Raw genomic sequence first — 17,079 nt, 5'->3', positions numbered from 1 at the left:
GCCTGGCCCTAGCTCAGGCCTTTAAGTGGCTGCTTCCACAAAGCTGTCAGCCTCAGGATGCTGGAGTTTGAACCTCACAACTCTCCCGCTGGCCAAAAGTGCCCTGAAGGCATTCGAGGAACAAAAAAAAAAGTAAAGCTACATTAATATGCTGAGCTGCAAAAGGTTCAAGTCAACAACTTCTGACATTGCCAGTCCTATGGATAATCCACTACTATTATGGACTACTGAACTATATTGGAGTATTTTGCTGACTTTACGCACCTACAATATTTCAATGACAATGGAATACCCATCTCTGACAAACCTAAACAAAAAAAGGGGATGCAAATGAAGGACCATTTTGTATTTGTATATACAAAATAGTTAGGATAGATATACAGCTACTTTCCCTTAATTCAATGAGAAGAAAGATCTGTACTAATAGTGTTTATGGACAGGATATCATGTCTGCATCTTGTACTATGAATAACCACTATGAAGACAACAATATGCAATGTATTAATTATTGAAACTGTCCTACTAATTAGCTTTGAAACTGTCTCATTGCTATTTGTTTCTCAATAAAATTAATTTTAAAAATGCTAGGCCATGACAGTCACCTACCAAGGCAAGTAGGACCCAAGGATGCAGGCAGCACCACGAGGAACCAAGTCCCCACAAGAAACTTGGGACTTGCTCTAGAGTCAGTGAGAGACAGATGCTCTAGACGCTGAACCTGACGCTGTGTTGCACTTTGGGGATTAGAATTCCCTTCCATCCTCTCAGCATATGTCCTCCCACAGGGCTCAAGGCTGTTAAAGCCTGTCCTGGACAATCTCCCACCAGGCTGAATTGTATGGGCTTGTCATCATTAGTGAGAAATAATTCCTGAGGCCCCTGGATACTTGACTCTGCTCAGAGCCAGGCCTTCAGCCTTCCCCAGCAGCCTTCACCATTTCCATCTCTCCCAATAAGGCTCTGTTGTGGCCTCCACTGGATCATCCCACTTTCCCAGGATCAGTGTGCTCCACACGGCACCCTCTACCCATACCCCGGCCACCATGGTTTGTGCAGGAAGAACAAACACCCACTGTCATGTCTGCTAGTGCACTTCAGCACTGGGCTGAAGCCAAGAATTAAAAACTAAGACCAATAAATAAGACATAAAACTTGGGGAGTGAAGACATCATGGATACCCCAGCTAATAACAGAGAAGGAGGCCTGGGGAGATGGCTCAGTGGAATAAGCGCTTCCCTAGCAAGCACAAGCGTCTGAACTCCAGTCACGCCGCAAAAAAAAAAAAAAAAAAAAAAAAAAAAAAAAAAAAAAAAACAGAGAAGGAAGATAACATGGTAACAATACTAAAGATGGAGAAAGTAGAAATCCTACAGGTGTGGAATGCCAGACTCACTTACAATGAGGATCCCCATTAAAAGTGTGGCTACTGGATGGCAACTTTACTGCACAGAAGATAGGATCAGAATCTTGTCAGCCTGAGTTCACAGTTTCCACTGGGCAGGGAAGAAAAGTCTGGGCAGAAAGATGGTGCAAACAAGACCAGAGAGAACTGAGAGCTCCCGGGTGGACTCATCCTGGAGAGGGATGTGAGTCACTGCGTGGACACCAGCTGCCCACAGAGGACAGCAGCCCTTCAAAGTAGCTCTGGGGACTCAGGGCTGGAGTGTGCTGTCTCCAGCTCCCGATGCACCTGGCCCCCAGTCCTTCCAGCTGCCCTCTGGCTCCCCCAGGTGCTCCTGGCTGACCCCTCTGCCCCCTGACAGTCCACAGTCATAAAAGCCTAGTTCCTTGGTCAAGTTGCTCCATCCAGTTGGCTCCCACTGCCAAAGCAACAAACAGACGTCACACCAGCTTTGGGCTACAGCTGCTGCCCATCACCAGGGACCACAGGTCCCACAGCGTCCCTGTGGGAATCCAGCACATGAAAAGCTTGGCAGCCTATCAGTGGACAGCCTGTCCCACCCAAAGGCGCCAGTCTGGACTCAACCTAACTGAACCTCAAGACCCCTGAGAGCACAGCCCCCAGGAAGCTGTCTCCCAGTCTCCTACCCTCAGCATGGGTGCCTTCTCAGGCCCTGGGGTAAGGAAGCTTTGCTGGGAAGTGGTCCCAGTGGGGTCACCAGGATGAAGCAGGCCTCCCAGGTTCCAACTGTCATCTTTGCTTTCTTTCCCTTTTCGATCCCAACTATGAAATAGAGCTCTTGAGACAGCCACTCTCTCTCACAGGGTGGCTTTAAGGAAAATGAAATTCAAAACAGGCCAGGTCACCATCCCAGTGTTTATTCCAAAACTACACAGCCAGGATTAAAGTTGCAAGGTATTATCTAGAGGCAGTGAGTGAGCACAGGAAGAATGTGACACTACTCCTGCCTGGGAGAAACAAAACAGGAGGGGGAAGTGACCACATGAGTAACTAATCAAAGTCTGGGGCAGGCTAGAGTCAGCCACATGTAGGCTTCAAAGAACAAGTAGGAAATTCTGACTGGATGATAAGGGGGAACTCAAGAGAAATGAAAAGAAAAAGTAGCACTTCTATAAAGGCCAGCATGCAAGATGATTAAGTGAACACTTCACGACAATATTTTCGGAGTGATAGTTGGCCTGTCATAAATTTCTGTACCAATAACAGTGCTGCCAAGATACCTAACCACTACTCACATTCGAAAATGCAAACTTATATCTATACAACTTTCCCTTTCCATTAAACTTCAAAGTCTTTGAAAAATCAGCTGCTACCTGAAAGTCACCTGGAGTGTTTATTAAATGGGAGATGCTGCAGTCCCCAGAGACAGGCATGAAAATGTGCATTCCAGCAACCTGCCTGGTGGTTCTTACATTCATTAAAAAGCAAGAGGTCCCAGGTGGAGCCAGGTAGGAGAATGATGGACAGTGATGGCAAGATGCTTGTGTCTGACTTGTTAATGACCTCCAAGGTCAAGGGGAGGGATATGAGGAAGGAGGGCTGGAGCTGCCAGGGAGTGGGCATTACCATCTGCCCCGGGGGCCAGAGCTTCTTCTCTGCCTCACAGGACACTACTCAGTCACTGCCCTCATACTTTTGTGGCAGATGTCCATGACAGAGGGTATTTTGCTAGGAAAGCCTTTTCCAAATGCTGCATCAAATGCAGACACACATACACACACAAACACACACACACACACATATGCACGCACATGCACACAAAATGCAGCACAGGCAGGGAACCCCTGTCTTCTCTGGTTAAGCCAGCTTTCCAGGCCCGACCTCAGATATCTGGCAGAAGTTCATCACGTTTCAAAGAACTCTAAAGCAATAAAAAGTAGCTAACTTCAAAACTTCCTCCAACATAATCTTTTTGTTAATAAAAAATATTCCTAAATATTCCTGCAATCATGAGGTGCCTTGAGACAAGATTAACATAAGGGCTCAATAAATAAGTGATGGGTTCAGTGATCATTAATCACAACACCGCTTGGGCCCTGCCATCAAGTCCCAGGGTCCTGCAGGGTCCCTGCCACCTGTGCCCGCCAGGCTGAGCCCTGCTCCCTTTCAGCCACCCCATTCTCACAGAGCGCTTTAAAGCCTGTGCACCTGGAGTTGGAGAGCCACAGAGTGAACCACGTTATGACATTCCCAGATTTTAAATTATAAGCCCAGGGGAAATCACCCTGGACCTAAAGGCCTCTTCACTTGGGGACATCATAAATACCACATGGGATAAATACCTGCCTTGAAACAGTCTACAGGTATTCAAAATACAGATTAGCTTGAACCCCTGGAAACTGCTGTTACTAGAACTTAGCACCAGACAAACATCCACAATTTCCCTCCCACCAAGATCCATGAGCTCTAGATTTCTGCAACATGGCCAGGGCACGCACAAACTTACAAAGAGGCAATTCTCTTTGCCTCCACCCCACATGTGACTTACATGACATAGAAAAATGGTCACTATTTCTCACAAATCCCAACTACCCCCCTACACATGCAGGCACTCAGCAAAGAAAAGGAAGCCCCCTCGGCCTGCTGCCCACACTTCCAGCTCACCCAGGAGAGAGAGAAAGGTCCTGCCCACCCACCGTGCAGCTCCTCCCCACGTTCTCCAGAGCCACCTCTCCAGCTAAGGACTTCCATGCTGGTGCTCCCCAGGGACCTCTGGTGGCCATGCTGGGCACCACAACTACTGTTTGCCAGGTCTGTGAAAACAGGCAATTGTCACAGCTAAAGTCTAAGGGGCCTACTTTTCACAAAGGACAGAACTTGAGTTTGTGGTAGGGCCCTAACTGCTCTGGGAAAAATGGGGACAAGAGGGAAAATGTCTACATCACCCCTCAGGTCCTCACATTCAGGAAAGCAGAATGCCTGAGACCAAAGCACGCTGCCATGTGAATGTCTTCCGGTTCTCAGGCCTCCTTTCTGTGGGCCAGGCAGGTCTCTCCTGGAGATAAATGGCCTTCCTGAGGTTACGCCTGGCCACAAAGGCAGCAGCATCCTGAGAGGCCACAGTCACTGCAGGCCTAAAAGGGAGGTGCTCGGCAATGCCTGTGGTGTGAGCAGCCACAAAAAGCTGCCAGCCCAACATGTATATATTTGACCATGAATACAAGAGTTATTTAGAAAATGTGTTTCTGTCGGTTAAAATGTAATGAACATTCTCTTCCTGGCTTTTGTTGTCTCTGCCATTCTATTTGAAGAGGCTCTGCTAGACCATCTGCCACCTCAGGGCGAGTCCCCTGCCATGGACAGTCCATCAAAGCCAGGCATTTGGGGGACAGGTCATGGTCAGAGAGATGCCACTCACTCCACTCCCTGCTCTGCCTTGTAGTGAAACCTCAGAGTTGCCAGTGCATTAGCAGATCCGTGAATGTCTCCTTTGGCCTGGCAAGTGGGCACCACCCATTGCTAACACTCAGGAGCAGCAGAGAGCTAGTCACACTACAGCACACATACTCACAGTACAGCCTTTGTCCTGCAGAGAATCACGTAACTTCCACAGCCAGCTCCCAGAAGCCAAGGGAGCTAACTTCCAAAACCAATGTAAATGGTGAAGCCTGTATCAAGGCTTCCGAGTCAGCCTCCCTGAAATGAATGGGGAGCACCAGTTACAGGCACTGGTCACTTGGGGAAGTACAAGTGAGAGAAGAGAGAGTCCTCGGACCTTCTTCCTTGTCACCTCAGCTTGGAACAGTCAGGTAGCTTGTGATACCAGAAAGTGTTCCCTTTACACAGATAGAAGCAGGTCTTTAAGCCAGGCATGGTGGCACAAGCCCAGGACTTAGGAAGCTGAGACAGGAGGATCACCAGGAATTGAAGGTTAGCATGGAGCATGGGCTACACAGTGCAGTCCAGTCCAATCTGAGCTACCTATTGAGACCCTGTCTCAAGACAAATATATATCTTTATGTGGAGGACCACCTGAGCAGCTCTCCTTGAAAGAAGAGCGACTGTCTCCATTTTGACTGAGCCTGACCCTATTTCCTCAGATTGTTATTGTACAGAGCTGGCAAGGACTGCTGTTTATCCTTCAATTGGCCTTAAGCAATGTATATTGGTCTAGCTGAGGGGCTGGTGATAGTCTTTGAAGGTGGCGTGTGTGTTTCCCTGGTAACCTATACCCGCTGTTCTTTATTGTGAGCCGGGTTGAGAAAGGACAGTAGAGCTAATGCTCCATAGTGCCAGCTGGGATGGGATCAAGCCTCCAGACAAAGGCCATGACTTCCTGGGACTTGAAAGGCTACACCAAAGCTGAAGCACCAGACTTACCAAAACATTAGATACTATATAATGCAGATTACTCTCTCTGCATATCCTCTCTGCATATGGCAGAGGTAAATTTAGGCCACCCACCTAGCTCAGCTCATAGTAGTCTCTTTCCCACAATTCTCAGTCAATCCTCAAGCCACTCCCCCATTGAATAAAACTGGGTGAGGCCCTGGGTTGCTCTCTTGGTTCCAGAAAGCCATCTTCATGGCTGGACTTAGAGCCCCTTGACTCCCCAATCATTGAAGATATAACTTAGTGTCTTTATTTTCACCGTGGGTTGCATTGTAAGTGGTAGATTGGAATCAATTTAATAGGATTCCAATAATGTAACTTTGGGATTACAAATATTGGCTTCTTGGACAAGACAAGGACCTGGAAGTGTCTCCTACATCTTTAGGTGCAAATGACCTAGTATTTTCAAATGCAACCACATTCTTTCTGAAGGCAATAAATATATATTTTTTTCTTTTTGTAATGACTTCTAGTATGTCTGACATAGAGGAGGGGACTTTCCAAGACAGGCTCTCTGGGAATTGGGTCCTGGAACATGGTGTTCCACTCTCAGAGGGAGCTGTCCCAAGTGCTAACCCCAACTGTAAACAGGAAACCAAAAAACCTCCTCCCACTCAAGTCTCAAGGCCATCAACCTCTCGCTGACGCTTAGGGACACACAGAGATGGCCATGACAAGGCCATCAGTCAAGACCTTAACTGTTAAGACTTGAGTGCACCTGAGTATTGGCCTCCAAGGCAGGATACTCAGCAGAGGAGAAGCAGGAGGGGAGTTGCACCTCAGCAAGGTACAGTGAGTGAATCCGAAAGCCCATACACCTGAGCCTAGCCAGGAGGTCCTTTGGACCCGTGTTGTGTACGACCCAGAGCCCACTGCCAGGCTGGTTGGGAGGCAGGCACTGGACCATGTCCTGCTCTTTAAAACAATGACTCAGAAGCACTGGACTCAAAGACAAGCTTTCCATTTTTGCTCCTACCCACCATTTCCTAACCTGATGACAAAGCCCATACAAAGGCAACAGAGCCTGCCCTAAGAGGCAGCACCGTTGAGTGGTCCATGGATGGACACAGACTGAACAAGTGAAGCCAAGAAAGTGGAAATAAGTGAGCAACCAACCTTGCTCAGCCACAGATGCACCAGGGTTTCCACCCCTGCACAGGACAGCAGGTCTTCTGCTGCTTCTACTGCCTCCCAAGAGAAATTCCAAGTAAACCCATCTCCCAGGGAAAGATAAGAAATTGAAACAATCCTTGTAATCACAGGGCTTCTCGGGCAATAATCCCATGGCATTTACACAGAAGCAGCATCTAGCAATTCTGAAGTGTTTCCTTTGTTTCCTGTTTGGAAATTCTTACCTGTTATAACTCACAGTTCTCCCCTGATAGAGATGGTAAGATGCAGAAATATTCAGCAGCACAACAATATGCAATGTATTAATTATTGTAACTGTCCTACTAACCTGTTTTGAAACTGTCTCTTTGCTATTTCTTTCTCAATAAAATTAATTTTTTAAAAAAGAAATATTTAGCGGCTCACCCAAAGCCAGACAGCCAATCAGGGTGAGAGGTGAGAATTATGCTATTATTCCTAAAGAAAGCTTCCTCTCCATCAGATACTCAAAACTGGGATTTGGTGTTTGCAGTCAGCCCTCCATATGCACAGTTCCTACATCTGGAGACTTAACCAACCATGGACTGAAGATATTAGGGGGTAAACCTGTATTTGTACTAAATGTGCCAACATTTTTCCCATGTTATTACTCCCTAAACAATACAACATAACACCTTCACAAGGGAATTGCTCTGTGTTAAGTATCACAAGGCATCTAGCGCTGGTCTGCACAGGAGGGTTGCAGAGGTTATAGGCAGACATGGTGCTACGGCACACGAAGGACTTGAGTGAGGAGGGCGATGGTGTCGCAGGGTCTGCAGGAATGTACTTCACCTTTTTCTGTGCAACTTCCTGCCCTCCGTGGCTGTTTCTTGGACACTTCCCAAACGGCTTTGGCAAACATCAGCATATCTGACCCTGAGCCTTCCCTCAGTTCCTGTGACACCCAGCACTTGGGAAGCAGGTGGGTTCACACCATGGGGACCCACTCAGGACTCAGAGCGAGGCTCAGAGACAGCAAGAGCCTCTCAGGGATGTGTGGCTGCCGAGAAGCCAGGGAAACTTAGACTCCTAACTCCAGACATGGATCCCATCCTCAGCAGTCCTTCCCTGACACAATGGGCATGAAAATCTTCATGCAAAGTGAAAGCATTTTACCTGAAGACTTACATTTAAGATGCTAAATTGTATTCTGATATGTTAAAGCACCATTAACTATTTAATAGAGTGAACTTGAAAGTGTCTAACAGTAAGTTTTTATGTTACTTCAGAGTCATATATTATTGCTATTATTCCTTTTTTTTTTTTTTTTTTTTTTTTTTTGACAAACTGGGGATTGAACTCAGGCCCTTGAGCTTGCCAGGCAAGCGCTTATTCTACGGAGCCGTCTCCCTGGCCCCCAATTATTCCTAATTTAAAAAATGTCTCAATGTGACTTGAGCCATTTTGCATTTAAGTGCAGAAACATTCCATGGGCATTTGGAGTGAGAATATGACTTCTATCCATGAAAAGGAGAAAAGGCCAAGTGATATTTATGTACGTGCTTTTGCTAAGACCTTTTAAAAATCAAAGTTTGGAAAATGTGTGACTTTTGCACTGAACATACAAATTCCCTACAGCAGTCTCAGTTTGGGACTCCTGCCAAATGGAGTCCCACCAAATCCAGCGATGGTCCATTCAATCTCACGGGAAATGTGCAGCAGAGATGAGGGAGACAGGACCACCACTCCTAGCCCCACACAGTCCAGGAAGGTGACGAGAAAGTCCCTTGGCATCCTCCTCCACACTGTCTGCCCCACAGGTTTCATCTTCTTCAAGTATCTTCGCCTCTTGGGTCCCCGCCTGCCTCTGCAACTGTCAGCTATTTCTCCAACTTTCATCAATTTCTCCTTCCCTGCCTTTCTCCTCAGTACAACTTCTTTTCCAGGGAACTCTGGACCCACAACTTGAGACCTTAGAGAGGTATCTTCCAAAAAAATGTATGATCTCCAAAGTGGTGAAATTTGTTCTTGTGGGCCGGGAGATGGCTCAGTGGAATAAGCACTTCCCTGGCAAGTGCAAGGGCCTGAGTTCAATCCCCGGTTCCATCAAAGAAAAAAAAAAAAAAAAAAACAAGAAAGAAATTTGCTCTTGTGCATGCAGGTAACAAATTGAGGCACTCCAGTCCTAAATTCTCCACAAAGACCCACATTTCCAAGAGGCGATGCGACATCTGTGCCTGGAGGATCTGTCGACTCCCCTCAGTGCGCAGGCCCATTTCCTCCCTCCACATCCTGATCCTCTCTTCTGATGCCATCTGCAACAGGGCCGTAGTTCTCAAGACCCCCTCCCTCTCACCCCGTTCTCTCACCTCTGCCATCCACTTTCTTGGCTGGTGCTCCCCACCTATGCCCTGAACACCTCTCTCAGCGGAGCAACTCTCATGTGCACAGTGCGCCAGCCAGTTTCTAATCAGTACATCAAATCTGTAGTCAGCTGTGGGGGTGCATGCTGTACCAGGACCGGGAAGCTGAACAGGAGCACTGCAAGTCTGCAGGCAGGTTGGGCAGGTCAGTAAGGTCCTGACTCAGAATTCAAATGCTTTTGAAAAGGCTGAGGATGTAGCTCAGTGTTTGTGTGGGTTCAATATCCAGCAGTAAATAAAATAAAATGAGATGAGATAAAATGAAATAAAACAAAATAAAATAAAATGTGTTCTACAGTTGAGCAAGCCTAGTACTAGATCACTCCTACCAGACTTCCTCTGCCAAGTGAAGGGTGACAGGAAGTAGCAGTGTCACTGAGGGTCACCCAGGCACTGTGATTGGGTGCTGTTTTGAAGTCTGCTTATCTACACAGTCCAGCACTAGACAGCGAAATTTGAAGATGGGTTAGAGCAGTTTCTCCACTGCCTTCCCTCTGCCCCACGGCCCACCCTGAGGCTGGCTAACCACTGTCACCTGGGCACATGCGACCTGCAGTCTGCCACAATAACACCAGCCCCTGAGCCCTGAGTACCCACCACCGCTCCTGGAGGCTCTGTAGAGCACCCCCAACTCTGCTTTGTGGCTTCGCAGGAGGGCCACCATGATGAGAATGCAGTGACCCTCATCATCACACCTGTGCTGCCCAGCCTGGTATCTGTCTCCTGTGACAGCAGGGCTGTGGGTACACAGGACCCTGCCCTGGGCAACCCCAGCAGGCATGCTCCTGTCTGCCCATCACTCTCTCTGATGGGCTCCTCTCCTCCCACCAAGGCTGCATCTATCGCAGCCTCCAACGCCCCCTGCACCTAGTTCAAGCCATCACCCAGTCTTTCAGTGGCTCCTGGAGAGCATCATTGAAATGTGTCCTCCCCAGCCCTGCTGTAGAGTGAACCAGATACTAGCCTTCTTCTGCTCCAGAGAACAAGCACAATGCTTCAAACACTAACACATTTTAGGAAGCTAAAAATAATGCAATGAAATGGAAACAGGAATTGGTGGTAGAAAGAAGGAAGAAAGAATAACGTTCCTAAATTTATGACACATATCTCCAGGGACTTGTGTATCATAGAATGAGATCAGGGAATCAACAGGTCTTAAAACACACACTCAGCTCCTGTGCTGATCTTAACTAAGTTCAACAAGCACACTAGACCTTTTTGCCACCAGCGGCAGTGAGATTTGGATTTCTTACAGCCCCAAGGGCTCTGTCTACCCGCAGGGGACAGAAGTGCCACTCTAACGGGTGTGAAAATCTGCTATCCTCTATTTGTCCAGTGAATCTGGCTTTATTTTCCACTGCCCTGATTTCCCATTCTCCTGACTTCCTTATATTCACTTTCCAGGCTAGGATACCATCTTCCTGGAGCTTACAACACGGTCACCACTGAGGTCCATAGGCAGGAGTAGTGAGACCAGACAGAGCCACGGGACCTGGGGTGTGTTGGAGAAAGGGAGCCGCAAACAGGGAGGCAGCAAAAATATTCTCTGGTCTGGAATGAGGTTGGTGATATCCACATGGCCGGCCAGGAAAATCCCCAGGGTGCCAGGCCACTGGGCAGTTTTTCTAGAACTGCAGTGCTCTGAGTCCCAACCCCTCTCTTTGCCAATAAAAGTAGATGGGAGGGTGACTCCACGGGCTCAGAGATGCAATGCTCTATAGAAAAGGAGGCCCCTATTCTGTGGAAAGTTGGCTCCAGATTTCATAGAGAGCCAGGGAAAATGTTCAGCAAGGCCCATGCTGGGCTGCAGGAAGGAGGAAGCAGCCTCACCGAGCCCTGCACAGGCCCAGAGGGGGCCTTGCCGCAGCTTGACTGTTTGCGCCCTGATACACAGAGGAAATAAAAATGTAAAACTTGAAGCTGTCATCAACAACAGCATCCCTCCACAGGGCATTTACTGTGCAGAGCCTCAGGCCAAAGCTCATCAGTTGCAGCTCATCTGTGTCCCCCAGCAGAGAGTGACATCCATTTTATCTCCAGAGCAAGACATTGAGGCAGGTGCCTGGAATTCACCATTGGGTGGACTTGAGACAGGCCCATCAGTGTTGGAGTCAAACCTCCCAGACAAAATGTCAGGGGCTGGGACCTCCCTCGGAGGGCTCTCCAGATTCCAACCCAGCTGTGCTACAAGGTCAGAATGACTCTGTACCCCAAAAGAAACTGCTGTTTCTTTTAGCTCTGTGGAGGGGGTACCACTCTGGGAAGCCTCTGGGAGCATCTGTAGATGGGCTTGGAGCAGCAAATGACCCACAGAACCAGCGAGGTTTAGCTGACAATAAACTGGCCTTATATCCCAGTTCTGTGTCATGGTCACTGTAGGCTCAGGAGAGTTGCTGTGCTTCTGTAGGCCTCGACAAAGCACCGATGAGAACAGCGGGCTCAGAAATGGTGTCTGTAAGCTGGCCTGCACAGCCCCTGAGTTAGATGCGGCCCCCAGAACTGTTCTGTAGAAAGACAAGTGGCCACACCTCCCTCTAAAGAGAGTAAAAATAATTAAATAATAAACAGGTAGATCTGATCACTTTCCAAGTGAGCATTCACAGTCTGGAAGGAAAAGTCCTGGCGCCCAGGTGAGTGCACACACCGCGGTCAGGAGGTGTCTCTCTCAGCACAGCTGGCCCCACACATCTCCTTCCCCTCCCCTGCAGCACATGCTGGACTCCAATCCCAGGTGATCTGATCTCTCCTCATCCTCAAACGCATGCAGGACTGCTCAGACCACTGATGACCATCCTGTAGCCAGGTAATGTTAACATTGGAGCAGGGGAGCATTTCCTGGAGATAAAGAGGCTGAGGTGCTGGTAGCCACTTCTCACTGAAGGACCTTTGCAGTGAAGAAGGGAGACAGCATTGAGGTGAGCTCTGTGTTCACTATTTGATTGGCCTTGAGAAGACGGAGCCCTGGTTCCTGTAACACTAATGCCATATGGCTTTCTACCAGCAGAGAGTCCACTGCTACACTCTGGATTCTAAGGAAATTTCAGCCTCAGAAAATACAATTCACTGAATAAAATACATGCCAACCAAGCATCATTTCTGGTCTCCTCAGCTTCAAGTCCTGGGCTAACTCACTGGCTTCCTCTGTTTCCTCCTGAATCACTGGGAGTGGAAGGGGCCAAGGAGCCCAGGACCGTCCATGCACACAGTGAGTGTGGGGTGTCTGGGGTTCTGATGCACGCTGCAGAATCATTTTCTGGGGACTGAATGGTCCTAAGCAGGCAATGATATGCTTTCCTGGGCATTATCAGAAAAAAAACATTCTAACAAGAAGGGAAAACAATCAAACAGAGCAGTAACAGGTCTGAGGTTCTCTCCTTCAGCTCCGGAAGTGATCGCTTTGCAAGGTGGGAAAAGTGGTGAGAACAAACACATCTTACCCAACTGCAAACACTGAAGGATAGCTCTGAGAACCTGGGCCACCACCCCGGCAGATGGGCCAAGGATTCAAGCCCCACTTACTTGAAAGCAGTCACCATGCCAGCTGACAACCAGCTTATACTTGGACCACAACTGGGTTCTGGCACACACTCGGTCTACACAGATGATGACAGATGTAATGAAAGTCTTCAGTTCTGCTTCCTGTGGCCACCACACACTGTCATCCCTATGAACTCCACCAAAATGAGCTTAATCCACCTTAAAATGTCCTGGAGCTTCAAAGTTTAAATCAGGCCATGCTGATTTTGTGGGCTTTTCCAAGAGTTGACGCTGTAATTATACGCAGGACTCTGTGCCACCGAATTCCCCCCAGCTGAAACATTATTTCACATCTTTTTTTAACCACACTCTGAGGTGAGATTTGTGGGTTTTATTAGTAACATGCTATGAAATAAGATATGAGCTTAGGCCTAGCCTTAGGTATATTTTGACAAAAAGCAGAAGAAACACAAACTACAAGTTACTATTTCTTGATCCAGAGCTCTGTTGACACTATTTGTCCTCCTGGATATACACAGATCAACCTAGCTCAAGAGCAGGTCACCTGAAATCACAGACTGTGATGTCTAAAACAGTCTAAAAGACTCGATGGAAAAAAGAATAACTCAAAGAACAACGAAAAGGAAAATGATGCTGATGGTCTTTCTGTTTCTCCCTGTTTTCCCTCATGTTTATCAAGCAGCCTATTTCTCGTGGCTACAGACAGGCAAGTGCTCTTGTAAAGACAGACAAGCCCGGACCAAGGGTCAGCTCTGCTATGTTAGTGAATAAAATCCTATTCAGTCTACAAGCAAACAAATTGTCTAGAATATGACCGTCACGGGCCACTTAATCTCATGCATCCCACTTTCCTCAATTTTTGAGCAGACCCAGGTTACTCCAAGGATGAAGGAAAGAATGCAGGATTTGGTGAGAGGCTGACAGGTAAAAAGTGCTCCGTACATTTGCTTGCTAATGTTGTCAGATGGCTGAATATTCCTGTGTGCAGAAGGTGCCAAGCAGCCTCCAGCCAGTGGGTGGGAGCTGAACTTCATGGGCCCTAGTGAGGCCACAGGATGATGGCCATGCTTCCACTCTCACTCCGCTCTACCAACTTGCAACAGGAGCCTGGGGATCCATGAGGGCCGTGCAGAGCTGGCCCTGTGCAGCTGTCTCCTTCAGTCCCACCCAGGTCACAGTGACCCATCACTGAGCTAAGGAAGGTGCTGTCAGGGCCTCCCGAGTAACAGCTGAGTCCTGCTACCAGGGTCCCCAGAAGGGACTTCTGATAGCCAGTGCTTACCCAAGCCAGAAGCCTCCAAATGTTAAAGATACACAACCAGGCATGGTGCCTTGATCTCAGCACTCTGGAAGGCTGAAGCAGAAGGATCTCTCACAGTCAAGCCTAACCCTGGGATACCAGCAATTTATCAAACCTTGTTTCAACGGGCTGGGGAGATGGTTCAGTAGAATAAGCACTTCCCTGGCAAGCGCAAGGGCCTGAGTTCAATCCCTGGTTCCACAAAAAAAAAAAAAAAAAAAAAAAAAAAAAAAAAAAAACTTGTTTCAAAATTTAAAAAGAAAGAGGTGGTTCAGTGCAAAGGCCCTAGGTTCAATCCTCAGTACAGGAAAAAATTTTAAGACATAAAGAACCTACTACTCTCACAAATGTAATTAATATTTTTCTGAAATAAGTATCATTCTCATTTGAATTCCATAATACGAATCTTTCCACACTCCTGCTTTGCCTTCCAGATTGCAGGATTCTAAAATCTACTTTCTTATTAATAAGTCTCCACATCCAAACAAAGGCACTATTTTCCACCTGGCTAGGAGTATCAAAAAAGTAGAGTGCTGTGTAGGGAGTTTTCATAATGTTACTTGGGAACATAATGCAAAATCCAAACTACACACAGTTATAAAAGGAGAAAGTTAATATTTTCACATGTGCTCTCAGCACATTTAAATATTACTTGGTCAGAATAATTTCCAGTAAAAAATAATTTTTTTTAATATTATTTATTTATGTGTGTGTGTGTGTGTGGCCAGCTCAGCCCACCAGGGGGCGGGGCTGGCTGGCGTGTGGTGCTGGGGGATTGAACCGTGGTCCCTGGGCCTTGCTAAGCTTCTTCTAAGTAGGTGCTTTAGACCACTGAGCCATCTCACCAGCCCTCCAGTAAAAATTTTAAGAGAATAACATGGAATGGTATGCTCATATTATACAGGCAAGAGAAAGGACAAAAGGAGATTACAGACACACTGAATTTGCAATCCTACAACTGAGTAAACACTGAAACACTAAACAGTTCTTTAGCAAAGATTATTAACATAGCAGTTCATAAACACAAAATTTGAAAAGCTTCCCTCTCTCAGTAATTCTTGCTGGGCAACAGTATTTACCAGCTCAGTAAATGTAGCTTTACTTTGATTTCCTTAGTCTTCAGAACCTGAAACCCATTGGATTTAGGCACTCATCTCAGGCACCTACCCCAGGTACCATTTCCCAGCACTGACCTCCTCTCTTATTGTGAAGATAAACCTGGATGGCCTGGCTTTGCCCAGTAGAGATGGATTCCCTCTCTAGTTCCACAGGGCATATTGATCTATCTGGTGACAGGTGATCATCTATCACTTGAGGTTTTCCATTTGACTGCTCTGATGCATTTCCAACGTGTAGTTTTTCAAAGTTTGCCAAAAAAGACTGACATATAAAACACCCTGCTGCTCTCTGAATCTATATTTCAACCCAGAAACTCTTATTCCTATAATTAAATATCCCCATAGTGGTTATTTATTAACTATTAATCAGAATGGCTTGCCACAAACCCTCTGAGTTAACTAAGCATCTGGCAACCCAGTGTCCTGCTCCAGGAGGAGTAGAACCCTCCCTTCCAACTCAGGATCCCAAATCAGAAATGAAGGAAGACTTTACTGAAGGGCTGGGGTATAAGACAATGGAACTGGGGACACAAATCCAATATTAGAGTTCGTCCTTGTCTTTTCCCTCGGTGGCAGTCATGTCTCTCCCCTTGTCACTACCTTAACCCCGACCTCTGCCTCTGAATGTTATCTCACCCTCTTCCCCAAGAGCTCAGAATACAGACCCAGTGCAGAAAGTATGACAGTGAGAGCCTGGCAGGAACCCACCCTGAAAGCAGTAATCCTCCCTGGAATAATGGCATTAAAGTCCATCTTAAGTTGTTGTTTTGGGGTTTTTTGTTGTTGTTGTTTGTTTGTTTGTTTTGTTTTTGTTTTCTTACAAGGATGATGTCCAAGAGAAGAATTCTCCACCTGATGAAACCAAGACTGTCAGAACACATGAAACTCAGAAACTCAACTAAATTCAATGTACAAATGAATGATAAGAAACAATTTTTAGCTGTCTGGTAATGTGACACCCCCCTCCCCTTTTTGTATCAGGAATAGAATTCAGGACTTTGCTCAGCAGGCAGGTGGTGTGCAGCGGAGCTAAGCCCCAGACCCTGGCTTCACCTTATTGAGGACACGTGGACCCCTGCGTCACCCCCACACTCACCCGGCACACACACATTATACAAGGGTTGTCTGTGATGAACGGGATCTGGAGCTCCTCCCCTTCGTTTTCACATTTTGCAACAGACCCTGAAATGAAAGAAAAAAAAATTTTTAAATTAAAACCTTGCTCGGTGACCTAACTACAATATCATCACGTTTCACAGAAGAAACTTCTTGAAACTCCTAGCCAAATTTCAGAAACGCTTAATGAGTTTTAAATCATTAAATTTACCAAAACAAATCCCCCCAAATCTATTACAAATATTTTTATTTTAAAAGCTTTTAAAGAAAATTTTCAGTTTGCTGTTCCTGTAGGCACATTCGAATGTTTCGCTGGATGGTTAATCTTGTTTCCCCTCCTTTTGTAAGTCATCCTGGCTACCAGCACACTCACACGCAAAAAATTCCGATGCGGCCATCAGGAGAGAGTTTCCCTGTGCGGAAACACCGCGTGTGTCACAGGCCCTGCCTCGGACCCCGCGCCCACACGGGCACTTGCTGAAAGGTACCGAGCGCAGGTCCACACCGCGCGTCCGCATCTCGCCTACGCCCACCGCGGGGCCTTGGGAACGCGGCACGCGTGGGGAGCGCGGCGCCGGGCTGTGGGGTCGCGGCTTCCTCGGTCCACAGGAGGGGTGCGGACGCACTGAGGCTTCGGGAAATGAGTCACAGGGGACTCTCTCGGCCGCAGGGAGAGGGACCGCGGCCTCAGCGCCAGCGCCGCGCGGCCCGGGTCCCGCCGCGCCCTCTTTGGTCTCCTGCGTGCCCTCGGTCCCCGTACCTGTCAGCAGCGAGGAC

General features: G+C 47.4%; 1 protein-coding gene across 1 annotated transcript in view; it reads right to left on the bottom strand.

Moving 5' to 3' along the window:
* The window catches only part of LOC101590098 (BMP-binding endothelial regulator protein), a 311,194-nt gene that overhangs the window by 292,836 nt on the left and 1,279 nt on the right, over positions 1–17,079 (bottom strand). The window contains exons 2-3 of the mRNA XM_023721292.1: positions 17,063–17,077; positions 16,283–16,368 (exon numbers count right to left, since the gene is read on the bottom strand). Coding sequence (XP_023577060.1) covers positions 16,283–16,368; positions 17,063–17,077 — 101 coding nt within the window. The remainder of the gene's footprint in view (positions 1–16,282; positions 16,369–17,062; positions 17,078–17,079) is intronic.

This window comes from Octodon degus, unplaced genomic scaffold (genome assembly GCF_000260255.1).
Source record: "Octodon degus isolate 3935 unplaced genomic scaffold, OctDeg1.0 scaffold00081, whole genome shotgun sequence".
Taxonomy (NCBI): domain Eukaryota; kingdom Metazoa; phylum Chordata; class Mammalia; order Rodentia; family Octodontidae; genus Octodon; species Octodon degus.
This window is presented reverse-complemented; position numbering and strand designations above follow the sequence as displayed.